This window comes from Neomonachus schauinslandi, chromosome 4 (genome assembly GCF_002201575.2).
Source record: "Neomonachus schauinslandi chromosome 4, ASM220157v2, whole genome shotgun sequence".
Taxonomy (NCBI): Eukaryota; Metazoa; Chordata; class Mammalia; order Carnivora; family Phocidae; genus Neomonachus; species Neomonachus schauinslandi.
In genome coordinates this window covers 6,626,965-6,639,665 of record NC_058406.1, presented here as the reverse complement: position 1 = coordinate 6,639,665, position 12,701 = coordinate 6,626,965, and the positions used below count along the sequence as shown (strand labels likewise).

The window sequence follows — 12,701 nt, the reverse complement described above, 5'->3', positions numbered from 1 at the left end:
AGTTATAATTAACAATGTCAGGTACCATCTAAAACCATCCCACCACCACCAATAAATGTTTTACTCTTTGGAAAACACTGATGATCAGGACCTGTGTCTTACTCATCTTTATATCCCCGACATCAGGACTTGCAAGTGCACAAACAGTATTTGCTAAGCCAAGGAATTATTAAATTGAGATTTCAAGGACAATGTCTTTCAAGGGATCTAAATGTTTGAAAATAGCATATACTCTCGGGGCGCCTGGGTGGCTCAGTCATTTAAGCATCTGCCTTCGGCTCAGGTCATGATCTCACGGTCCTGGGATCGAGCCCCGCATCAGGATCCCTGCTCAGGGGGGAGCCTGCTTCTCCCTCTCCCTCTGCCTGCCACTCTGCCTACTTGTGCTCTCTGTCAAATGAATAAATACAATCTTTAAAAAAAAAAAAAAAGAAAAAGAAAATAGCACATACTCTCTACCTTCTGTCACAGGCTCCATTACCTGGGAGCTCCAGGTAGGGAGGGGCTGTGTATTCACATACTCTTGCACTTAGAGAGGATAGCACCTGGCAAACAGGTGGCTCAATAAAAATAAGCACCAGCACCTGTGATTGGGAAACAGTAACGACAGGAAAGGACAGGCGCTGGCAGACAGAGAGTACTTAAGTTAGCTTCCCTACGCCACCAGATGTAAGTGTTGGAAACGTGGAAGTGAATCTAGCACCCAGCACAGACCCTGAAAGAATGAAGTAAAACTCCATGCAGTATTTTATTTTATTTTATTTTATTTTTTATTTTTTTTTAAAGATTTTATTTATTTATTTGCGAGAGAGAATGAGAGACAGAGAACACGAGAGGGAGGAGGGTCAGAGGGAGAAGCAGACTCCCGGCTGAGCAGGGAGCCCGATGCAGGACTCGATCCCGGGACTCCAGGATCATGGCCTGAGCCGAAGGCAGTCGCTTAACCGACTGAGCCACCCAGGCGCCCTCCATGCAGTATTTTAGAATCAGGACCCCAAAGTTCCATAGAGCAAGTAAAATGATGATAACTAAGAGCTGGAAGCTATCAGTTTAAATAGCATTACTGCCAATGACTATTCTATGACAGGCATTCAATCCTCCAACAATCCTATGAGGTAGGAGCTATTATTTACCCCCAATTTACCTTGAGGAGTATGAATGTCAGAAAAAGAGAATGAGGGCGCCTGGGTGGCTCAGTTGGTTAAGCGACTGCCTTCGGCTCAGGTCATGATCCTGGAGTCCTGGGATTGAGTCCCGCATCAGGCTCCCTGCTCGGCAGGGAGTCTGCTTCTCCCTCTGACCCTCCCCCCTCTCATGTGCTCTCTCTCTCTCTCTCATTCTGTCTGTCTCAAATAAATAAATAAAATCTTTAAAAAAAAAAAAAAAGAAAAGAAAAAGAGAATGAAATGTACAGACTGGGGGAGGGTGAAGAGGAAAATAGTAATTTTTGACAGTTTAGGCAAACCTGCTTTAGAATCATGATGATAATACACGTAAATTGAACTGTTTACATACAACAGTGTTTTCTGAACTGTGGGCCAAAGCCCATCAACCACAAAAGCAATTTAGGGGATCACAAACAGAATGGGAAGGGAGAAGGGCAGGAAGGACATGATGTATATCAGACAAGTACCATTCAACCCTCAAGGATTTTGCCACTGGTACTGTCTTTACTTTTTAGATGGGGAATCCTTGTCTCAATGAGGTCATACACTTTCTCAAAGTCACATAGTGACGAAGTGGCTAAACTGAGACCCAAATCCAATGTTCTTCCCACCATACTCTTGGGAAGGATGATGGAAAGATAGTTTTGTTAGATAATTTATTTATTTATTTATTTACTTAAAAGATTTTATTTATTTATTTGAGACAGACAGAATGAGAGAGAGCACATGAGAGGGGGGAGGGTCAGAGGGAGAAGCAGACTCCCTGCCAAGCAGGGAGCCCGACGCGGGACTCGATCCAGGGACTCCAGGATCATGACCTGAGCTGAAGGCAGTCGCTTAACCAACTGAGCCACCCAGGCGCCCAGTTTTGTTAGATAATTTAGACTATTTACATACACACTCTACTTGGCCAATAGCTGATTTGACAATAAGGCCTTTAAAACTCTGTGTTTGGGGCGCCTGGGTGGCTCAGTTGGTTAAGCATCTGCGGTTAAGTGTCTGCTTTCGGCTCAGGTTGTGATCCGGAGGTTCTGGGATAGAGCAGAGTGCGGCTCCCTGCTCAGCGGGGAGTCTGCTTCTCCCCCTCCCTCTGCCTCTCCCTAGCTCGTGTGCACTCTTGCTCTCTCTCTCTCAAACAAATAAAATCTAAATCAATCAATCTCTGTGTTCTTCTGCACTAAGGAAAATTTGTGAGCCTAACTAAATACTGGTCTGTAAAATTTGCTAAGCACTAGAATGTGTCTAAAGAAAATGGGATATAGTGGGGAGTCTTAAAAAAAAAAAAGTAAAAACTCATGTCCATTCACACGAAATTACCCTTACCTATTAGAAAAATAACCATGTGCTTAAAAGGTTTAATATTTTAAAACATTGGAAAACTCACATACTACAGAGTAAGATAAAAAAAATACTGAAATTTACTTATGTTCAATAACATGATTCCATAGTGCTGAAAAAGAACAGAACTTCTGGGTAGTCTTTCATAAGAAAGTCAAGTTCAAACACGACACAGGTCAACCACCTTTGCTTTGGCCCCATGTCAGTTACGTTCCTCACTCTGGCCAACCACCAACCAAACCCACGCCACTGATCAAAGGACGACCCGCTGGACGGTACGCTTGCCCCACAAAGCAGTGCCCTACTGAGGGCAAGTCGGTGAGCTCTTTGAGGCTGGCAGACCACACTCACAACCACACACCCTCTTGTATGTTACACCCTGGGCCCATGGCAGGAGGGGGGCGGTGGTAAAAAGGCCCCGGCTGGCCTTCTAGACCACTCACCAGGGGACAAACTAAGGCACTCTCAGGCACCTCTTCTACAAGACAGAGTGATGCTGCCTCAGTGTTATAAGAAATGACAAAACGGGGAAAACACTGCCAACCGTAACCAGCGGTAAGAAGCAACTCCTCAGTAGGCGAGCCCCTCCCTACTTACTAGAAACCTTAGATGAGAAACAAGCATCGATTTTCAGTCATTTTAAATCATTTTTTAATTCATTAATACTTTTAAGTTACTAAGCTATGTTGGATACATCGTCACTAAAATACTCCTGATTAGAAGGAAAGAAGTTGATACTAAACTGAAATTTCCAAACAAAATTCTTCCCAAAATTTAAAACATTTCATAGCAGAATTTTTATTTACTTGTCAGAGAGAGAGAGAGAGCACGCGCGAGCGAGTGAGCGCACAAGCAGGGGGAGCGGCAGGCAGAGGGCGCAGGCTCCCTGCAGAGCAAGGAGCCAGATGCAGGACTCCATCTGGGGACCCTGGGATCACGACCCAAGCCAAAGGCAAACGCTTAACTGACTAAGCCACCCAGGCGCCCCACAGCAGAATTTTTAAAGTATCTTTCAGCTCAACTTATTTTCTTTCTTCATGAACCATCACATATAAGACACTCATCAATCTGGAAGTATGAATAGAAATATGGACTTCTCTGAATTGGCTTTCCAAGTTTTTCTAAAAATATTTAATCATGTTGAGTCCTAAGCACTTGCGATTACAACAAATTACATTATTTGTTGAAAAAAGTTCCTGTTAATTTTTCGATACAAAGACGTCCTTCAGTATTAGCTTGGCTCCTAACCGTGGTCACTCAGCTCAGATAAAGCCCTGTCCACCGTTGACTCTGGGCAGAAGTTATTAACAGAGCTTTTTGAGTCTCAATTCAGAAAAAGACATTAGCTCTGTCCACCAGGCCTCCTCCATCTCTGCTATTCAGCTGTCCTCTACTGAATTCCCCTGTTCTTAGCAATGACACCATGGACAGATATCTGGTAACTTCCAGGTCTTCAAATTCAGGCCCGTCTTAAACTTCAATCTCAAATCTCATTCAAAACTTCCCTCCAGCACTGCCAGCTGGAAGTATGGCGTGAGGGTACTTGGTCTGCTCTTTTTCTTCCCTTCTTTTAAGGGTTCTCTGGGCATGAGGAGAGAGAGGAGTGAAGTGGTCTTATGTAACTGGTTTCTGTCTTGCTGTGGGTCCACCTGGCTGTGTGTTATATTAACAGCCTCGGGAAAGGTTATGATTTCAGTGTAGATGGTGTGCAAGCCTTCTTGGAGTGGTGTTCAATCTCACTGGGCACTCCCATACTGGTCCCACCAGCAGTCCATCCCCCAACTTCCTTTCAGCCTCACTTGGCTGGGAACCCAACGGACAGCACTAGGTGCCTTTCCTTCCTCTGGTCCCCATGCTCCTTGACACCAAGCCGATGGGCCCACTAGAGTATTCTTCCATGTCCATCAGGAGGCAGCAAAATTGGCCCTTGGTGGGAAGTCCCCCCCAATGTCTGTCCTAAGCACACCACACAGTTTCTTCCCATGCAGCTGGCATGGGCTAATGCAGCAGCCTCTCAGTGGCAGGAAGCACCGGTCAGAGCCAGGTACCAGTCTTTCATCCAGTAGGGACTGAGAACAGGGTATGGGACAGTGACAGCAAAACCCTCTTTCCACGTGCCACAGTGCTGACAACTATGACCTGTCTGCTCTGTATATACAGTCTGGGGTGAGGTGGTCAAGGGCAGTCAGGCAGATCTTGCCATCTCTAAGTCTTACGGTAGACCCCTCTTGGTTCAGCTGAGGGCCACAGCGGCCAATGCATGGCCAACAGGAAAAGTCCCATCCAACATCCAATTACATGGTGACAGTGTTGGCATCACGTTGTCGGGAAAGCAAGTCTGACTGGATACCAATATTTCAGACCACTAATCTCCAAAGTGGGGGACGTACTCTTAAGTGTGCACAATGGAATACTGGCATAGAGGGGGGAAAAATTACAGAAAAAAAAATTTTTCACTTATTTATAATCTCTACCATTAAAGTTCTATTTTGTGTATATGCTTTACAATATATATAAAATTAACAGGGTAATATAAATATATATGCAGATATGCACGAACACTTTGCAGTTTACAGGACTGTGTGATCAAAGGCTGCAGAGCACTATTCTAGACCAGTGGTTCTCAACTGTGGCAGTTACGCCCCCACCCCAATGACATTTGGTAATGTCCGGAGACATTTTTGGTTATTGCTATTGGGGGAGGAGGTACTAGCATCTAGTGGGTAGAGACCAGGGTAGCCATTAAACATCCTACACGGGACGCACGGGAAACCACCCAGTAATACCGTGCCCCTCCCCACACAATTATCTGGCCAAGGTTGAGAACCTCTGTTCTAGATCAATAAAACAATTTATCTGAAGGTAGTACAGGCAATGTGGAGGGCACTCCGGGTTGCCTCCCCAGCATCCATTCCCCTCTTCCTTTGTCTTAACAAGACCCCAAATTTCTTAAGTCATATAGTTTGGATAATACTGAACCCATTTCTATGTCTCACTTAATCAACATAATATCATCTATGTTGCCATGTCATCTGTTCAGAGATGGGTACATGATTCAGCCCAAAATAAACAGCATAATCTCCTCGGAGCAGTGACCAGTTTAGAGATGAGTGCATGGCCAAGTTGGTCCAATCAGATTAAGTTTAAGACTTTTCAATGGTGGAGAAACACTAGGAGCTGCTGGAAGCCAGTCCGTGTCCATGCAGGAACCAATCCTGGAATCACACAGATATTTCTGGAACACAGCAATCAACGAGGGGTCCCACAGTGACATTGCTGAGCCATTTAAATAAGCCCTCACCAAAGCTTGTTCTCTCTTTAGAATTTAGGTATATGTGCCAATAATCAAGCCATTTGGAAGTGAGTTTTTATTACAAATGAAAGCCTCCTAAATGAGCCTAGTCAATAAAAAAAAATTTACACCCTCGTTTTCCAAGAAAGCACTTACAGAATTTTACTATTATCAATAATCTTCCAAAAAGTAGTTAGGACTCATGTAGCTAGTAGGCTATGTTTCCAGCAGCTATGAGGAAACTCCCTGGATGTTAATATAATTTTGGTCCTGAGGTAATGCTCTCTGACGACTGATGCCAAAGTTCAGAGAGGACGCTCTGTGGGATATTCCACTCACTGAAACCATGGAAGTGAACAGAATGGCAGAAAGACCATGAACAGCAAGCCGTTAAATTACATGTCTGGGAGCAGTCAAAGAGTTGCTCTCTGAAATCTATTTGCCCAATTTTCTAAAAAATCTATTACCTGGATTTTTCTGTGCCTTTCCCCACTCTTACTACTTATTCCTGAATGCCCTCCCCCCACTTTCTCTCATTCTTTCTGCCCAGAATTGAAGTCATGTGTTTAGTACATAAACATGGATTTAACCTTTTCTTTTTACCCACCTAAACCTTCCCCGATGGATTAGGCTCTTCTCTTCCAGTTTATAGAACAAAGCTAGACTATCACTACTACAATATATACACTGGATTTCTTCTTTTATCTTCATGTGACCAGAGACACAAAAAATTTTAATTATGCACACAAATTTTTGCCTTTTAACTCTGAGTATCAAGTAACAAGGACACCTTTCAAAAACTAGATGTTTTTAACAAGAACCTGTTTCCTGTATATACACACATAGTGTATATATTAGTGCTTTAGGCACTAAAGCCAAGACCGATATGCTCTTTATTTTAATCGCTACCCAACTGGTGGTCAACTGTTTCCCAGATTCACAGCTTATACATAACTACATGGATTCCACCAACAAATGAACCTGTGAGACAACCTGTGATCCCAATCTCTGGCGTCTTCAAGGAATTCCCCTGTTCACCTGCTAACTCTATGGTCACTACTTGAAAACACTAGTGCCTCTTTGTAACTTTCTGGAATGTCTTATTTGAATACCTGGTACAGGGCTTGGAAGATTTTGATTATGCAAATTCTGTATTTACTCAGTCAAAGCAAAATGCCTAGTTTCTATGCAGCTAATTACCTTTTAGATGCTATTTCCTATATTCTACCTCATTTAGAAAGAAAAATTAAATAGCACCCTATGAATGAATAAAAAAACCCAACCCTATAGTACTTTCCAAACCTGAAGAGAATCATCATTTTTCACAAATACACAAATCCAAAATGTTACCTTACGCCAATATTGGTTCAGCAAATCTTACATACAGAACCATGTTCACAATTCATAAATAATCAAAGTACCGCTTCTCTTTATTTGGGACAATTTAACTGGCCACATAAACCTAAACCCCCAGATAAAACACACACTACCTTTTTTTTTTTAAAGATTTAAAGGCGCCCCGACACACACTACCTTTTATTCACTTAGTTAATCATTAAATAAGTATTGTTTAAGCATCTATAACAAGTGTGATATTGTACTCAAGATGTACAAGTGATGAAAACAGACATGGCAGCTATTCTCACGAAGCTTACTGCTAGCAGGAATCTTTCATACAAACACCATACAGCATTTGAAAATGTTTGTCACATACAGGGCGCCTGGGTGGCTCAGTCGTTAAGCATCTCCCTTGGGCTCAGGTCATGATCCCGGGTCCTGGGATCAAGCCCTGCATCGGGCTCCCTGCTCCGCGGGAAGCCTGCTTCTCCCTCCCCACTCCCCCTGCTTGTGTTCCCTCTCTCGCTGTGTCTCTCTCTGTCAAATAAATATGACCTTGTCCAAAAAAAAAAATGTTTGTCACATATAAAAAATACACCGATGAAACAGTCAATTTATATTCTCGATATACATAAACCGTATATAAAATATTATGTGCACACTATTCTTGTCTTACCAAAATTTCTTTAATCATTTAAGTCTTGCATCTTCTCTGCATTGCTCCCCTGGCAAATACATGAACACGTGCCTAACACTCCCGAAGTAACCATTAGCTGATACAGATTACATTCGTAGGGACAAGCACAGTGTCAAAGTATATATACCAGGTGACAGCTGTCCATAATGGGGGGGGGGGGCACAAAACACTGAATCTTGGAACTATTTTGGATTATGTATTTTAAAACCTTAAAGACATACCATGTTCCCACTAAAATACATTTTAAAAGCTATGTGAGTATATCTGATGACAAAAGAAAAAACTCCCGGCAGAGAAATAGCACTAAAGCATATAATCCGGGCCGTCCACCTCTAACTCCAGAGCCAGCTTAGCCCAGCTAGTTCGGGCGCTGAGCATGTCTACTAAGTTGTCACCCGGCTCTCACTGCTTGTTCAGCAGGTGAAGGGCGTCGCTAACACTATATGGACTAGTGGAGCGCTGAGACATTCGAGAAGGAAAGGTTAAAGGATTTTTCTTAACAGCCATAAGGTCCTAGTCCCAGAAGGGCCACTTCAGAGGATTTCTGTGCCTCTCTTACTGAGAGAGTCTAAACAGTAGAAAAGGAACCATAGGTTTCTTTATGTAGTAACAACATCTGTTTGAATGTTTTTTATTTTGGCAACAACACTATCCAGATTTTGGGACAGGAGGGAAGAAAGCAGAAAACAGCAGAATCCCTAAAGATACTAAAAATCAATATCAAGTGAATGGCATTTGCTCATGCAGAAGTAACACATCGTAAGAACTGGTTACGAAAGTGCTGGGAGGTAACAGAAGCCTTAAAAATGTGTTTTGACTCAGCGACTGTATCATTACTGGTTTATCCTAAGGAAGTAATCAGAGAACTACACAGGTACACATAAGGATATCCAGTTATTTATGTTGGCAAAAAATCAGAAACGAGATTAAATAGAAACAATGTCATCAGAATAAATTAGGTAGCCCTGTCATAAAATTACTGTAACATCCTCCCTCTACATTCCAGTCACTGGGCTTGGAAACTGTATTTGCCTTCTTCATTGCAACCACTGAACAGTAAGGACTGACTAAAGGTATACTGAGAAAATTCACTACCATGTTGCCATTAATGTATTACTAAGAAGAAAGCAATTTAAAGAATAGGAGCCTATTTTAAAGTAGCTATGGAATTACATTTAGTACACATACACATAACCTTTTCTAAAGTGCCTTTTTTAGGTGTTGGTTTGTGGGTGGTTTTCCTCCAGTTCTCTTCTTCAAGGATAACAGTGTTAAAAAGATGACTATTAGAGGGGTGGCCTGGGTGGCTCAGTCGTTAAGCAACTGACTTCGGCTCAGATCATGATCCCAGGGTCCTGGGATCGAGTCCCGCACTGGGCTCCCTGCTCTGCGGGAAGCCTGCTTCTCCCTCTCCCACCCACTCCCTGTTTGTGTTCCACTCTCTCACTGTCTCTCTCCAAAAAAAAAAAAAAAAAAATCTTAAAAATAAAAAAAAGATGACTACTAGAGATTAAAGGAGTATTTTTGCCTTTGCAAAGAGCCCAAGAAACTGTTTTAAAAAAAAAAAAAATCAAAAAAATTTAAAAGACTATGAGTTGTTTGGGGTGTAGTTTTTATTTCCCAGGCTCTAAAATTAATTTTCAACGATTCCTAAGCCTCTTATACCTGGTAAAAATCATTATTCAATATCATTAATTAGTGATAGCATTAAGCTTGTTTGATGTTAGTTTCCAATGGCTATTCAACAAACAGGAGAAAAGTGACAAATTTACAAAGGACTCTGACTTTTGGAAAGATGCCAGCTTAACAACAGTGGAAACTAGTTACTTAGAGCAGAGCACTGCGTCTGCCATTGGTCCAGGTGGGACCACTGGGTTTACTGATTTTAACTATATGATATACTAAGCACTCAATACTTAGCTCCTTTTAATGCTCTTCCGTAAAAGAAATGGAAGTAATATTACTTTAGGCTAGTGGGAATGAATCAATCCAATTAGTTACTCTGAAAGCATCCTGTTCGAAGATTTCTTTTCTTTCTGGAGTATCTGTAAGTAATCCTGAGCTTTGGACAAAGAAGGAACCTGTTAAATACAATGGCTTCAGGCACCTCCCTAATAAACCCTCTACATTCTAATCAGTCCTTGCAACTTGTGCTGGCTACTGCAGTTTTCCTCCAACACAAGTTAAGAGGCTGCTGCTTGGTAGGAGAATTAGCAGCCAGAGGGCACTGTAAAGGGCAGGTAGGGAGATTCATCAAGACAGGGCAATGGATTATGCAGCAAGCCTCACAGAGGCTGCTCCAGAACAGGTAACTCTTCCTAGTCTGGAAGACAAAGAAATTTTTTAAAAGCCCACCTCACAACAACATGAAATCAAAATCATGAAGTATAAAATCATTTTTAAGTTACCCTTCTTGGCTTGAGAAATTACTTTAACATGGCCAACTTGTTTAAAATTCCTTAGAATGACCAATTAATATACTGTATTAATTTAGGAATGCTCCCCCCCTCCCCTGTGACTTTCAGGAAACACTGGGAGATAAAGTGAATGGATGAAGGGGGAATGACAGGGAAGAGATGAATGAGAAATTCTCCCTATGTATGAAGAACTAAAATTTTTTGGTTGGAGAAACAGAGTGGGTGGTCAAGTACAGTAAGAAGTACACTTTTTTTTTTTTTAAGATTTTTAATTTATTTATTTGACAGAGAGAGACACAGCCAGAGAGGGAACAGAAGCAGGGGGAGTGGGAGAGGGAGAAGCAGGCTTCCTGCAGAGCAGGGAGCCTGATGCGGGGTTTGATCCCAGGACCCTGGGATCATGACCCGAGCCGAAGGCAGGCGCTCAATGACTGAGCCACCCAGGCGCCCCGTACAAACACTTTCATCATAGTTATTTTGCAGATAAGTTCTCAACCATTACTCGTTTGTAATAAGAAACATACCTCAGTCCAAGCTGCAACTAATACTCAAGTCAAGATGATAATCCAGAATAAATTCTATTTTATGCAGCATGTCCTATACTTAAAAATTGCTGTGCCAAGCTTGTGAGGTCCTCAAATAAGACAAAATATCTGGAAGACTCCAAAAGGAACCAAAGCCACTGGCAGTATCAAAAGAAAAGAAAATTACTAATACTCATTTTCACTACTATTTTCTGAAGAAATAAAAAATCAGCTCCTTTCCTAAACCCCCTACCACCCAACCTCCCTAAAAATGCGCCGCCACTGAAAAGTATCAGGTGCATGATGATCATAAAAATATAGCTCTCGGGCGCCTAGGTGGCTCAGTTGGTTAAGCTTCTGCCTTCAGCTCAGGTCACGATCCCAGAGTCCTGGGATCGAGTCCCGCATCGGGCTCCCTGCTTAGCGGGGAGTCTGCTTCTCCCTCTCCCTGCCGCTCCCCCTGCTTGTGCTCTCTCTGTGTCAAATAAATAAATATTAAAAAAAAAAATGCAGCTCTCAAAAACAGGGCAGATCTTACAGTGGATGCGTCCACCAGCAGATGAGAAGCATTTCTTCCTTTTTTTTTTTAAGATTTTATTTTATTTATTTATCTGACAGAGACAGAGACAGAGAGAGAGAGAGGGGTAGGGAGAGAGCAAGCGCGCAGAAGCAGGGAGGCAGAGGGAGAGGGAGAAGCAGGTTCCCCGCTGAGCTGAGCCCTATGTGGGGCTCGATCTTAGGACTCTGGGATCATGACCCGAGCCGAAGGCAGACGCTTAACCGACTGAGCCACCCAGGCGCCCAGAGAAGCATTTCAACCCACCTTCCTGACCTCATTCCCCACCCCCACCCCCGTCCCCCAGTTGCCCTCCCACAGGTTGCTTGCTGGCCAGCATCACGGCTCGCCAGCACTTTCCAGGCCCCCGCCGATGTCCAACACCTGCAGCCCTCTAGACTGAACTCGCCGCGGCGCTACCCTGAGGAAGTCCCGGGCCCCCCGAGCATCCACGAGACTGCCCACGGCCTTCGGAAAGAGGCCCTGGAGCACAATACAGGCAGGACAGCGAGGGCAGCACGACAGAGCAGCCAGCTGGGAGGATGTGGGGCGGACCGAGCCACAGCGGCCAGGCAGGACCGCCCCTGAGTGATACTCGTCACACCAGCCTCTAATGTTTAAAAGGCGAAAAAGCAGGAGACGCCGCGGGAGGGGAATGGGCGTGGGAGCCCGGCGGGCGCCGGGTAAAACCACCCTCGGTGTCTGCGGCCCGGGGCGGGGGAAGGCCCGCGCCCCCGGGGCCTCCCCACACCACCAGGACTTCCTCCTCCGGGAGCCTGCGCTCCGGCCCGGGGGAGGGCGGGTAACCGGCCGGGGCGCCCGAGGGCGCGGGGTGGGGCAGCGGGGTCGGGGTGGGGGACGCGGGGTCCGGCCGGGACGCTCACCCGCCGGCGAAGAGGTGAAGCAGGGTGTTCTCCTTCTGCTGAGTGCCCGTCGCCATGGCCGCGCCGGCTCCGCGGCCCGCCGCCGCCGGGCGCCGCGAGCACGAGGTCGCTCGAGGGATGCGCGAGAAGGCCCGCTCGGCTCGCCCGGCTGCCCTCACGCGGCTGCCGGCTCCGCCTCCATGCGCGCGCGCCCCGACACCCTGCGCCCTCGCACGGCGCCCTCCCCACCGTGGCCGCCGGCGCCTCACCGGCCTCTGCGGCGCTAGCCCAGCACCAGCCGGAGCCCGGCGCGCGGCCGTCACGTGGCGGGGGCCGGGCCGTGTCGTCACGCGGCTGCGCGTGTCCCGGGCTGCACGCGGCGGGGGTGTGGGCCCGGATCTCGCGCGCCCATTGGCCGGCGTTGGACGTGGGCGGGGCGACTGCGCCGTCTGGGCGGGCGCCTGCTCGGAGCGCCCGGCTGGGCGGGGCCGGCCTGGGCCAATGCGCCGG

General features: G+C 45.4%; 1 protein-coding gene across 1 annotated transcript in view; it reads right to left on the bottom strand.

The window, feature by feature from the left end:
- The window catches only part of SLC25A33 (solute carrier family 25 member 33), a 35,541-nt gene extending 23,048 nt beyond the window's left edge, over positions 1-12,493 (bottom strand). The window contains exon 1 of the mRNA XM_021683418.2: positions 12,213-12,493. Coding sequence (XP_021539093.1) covers positions 12,213-12,268 — 56 coding nt within the window. The 5' untranslated portion in view covers positions 12,269-12,493. The remainder of the gene's footprint in view (positions 1-12,212) is intronic.
- Between the last annotated feature and the right edge of the window lie 208 nt (positions 12,494-12,701).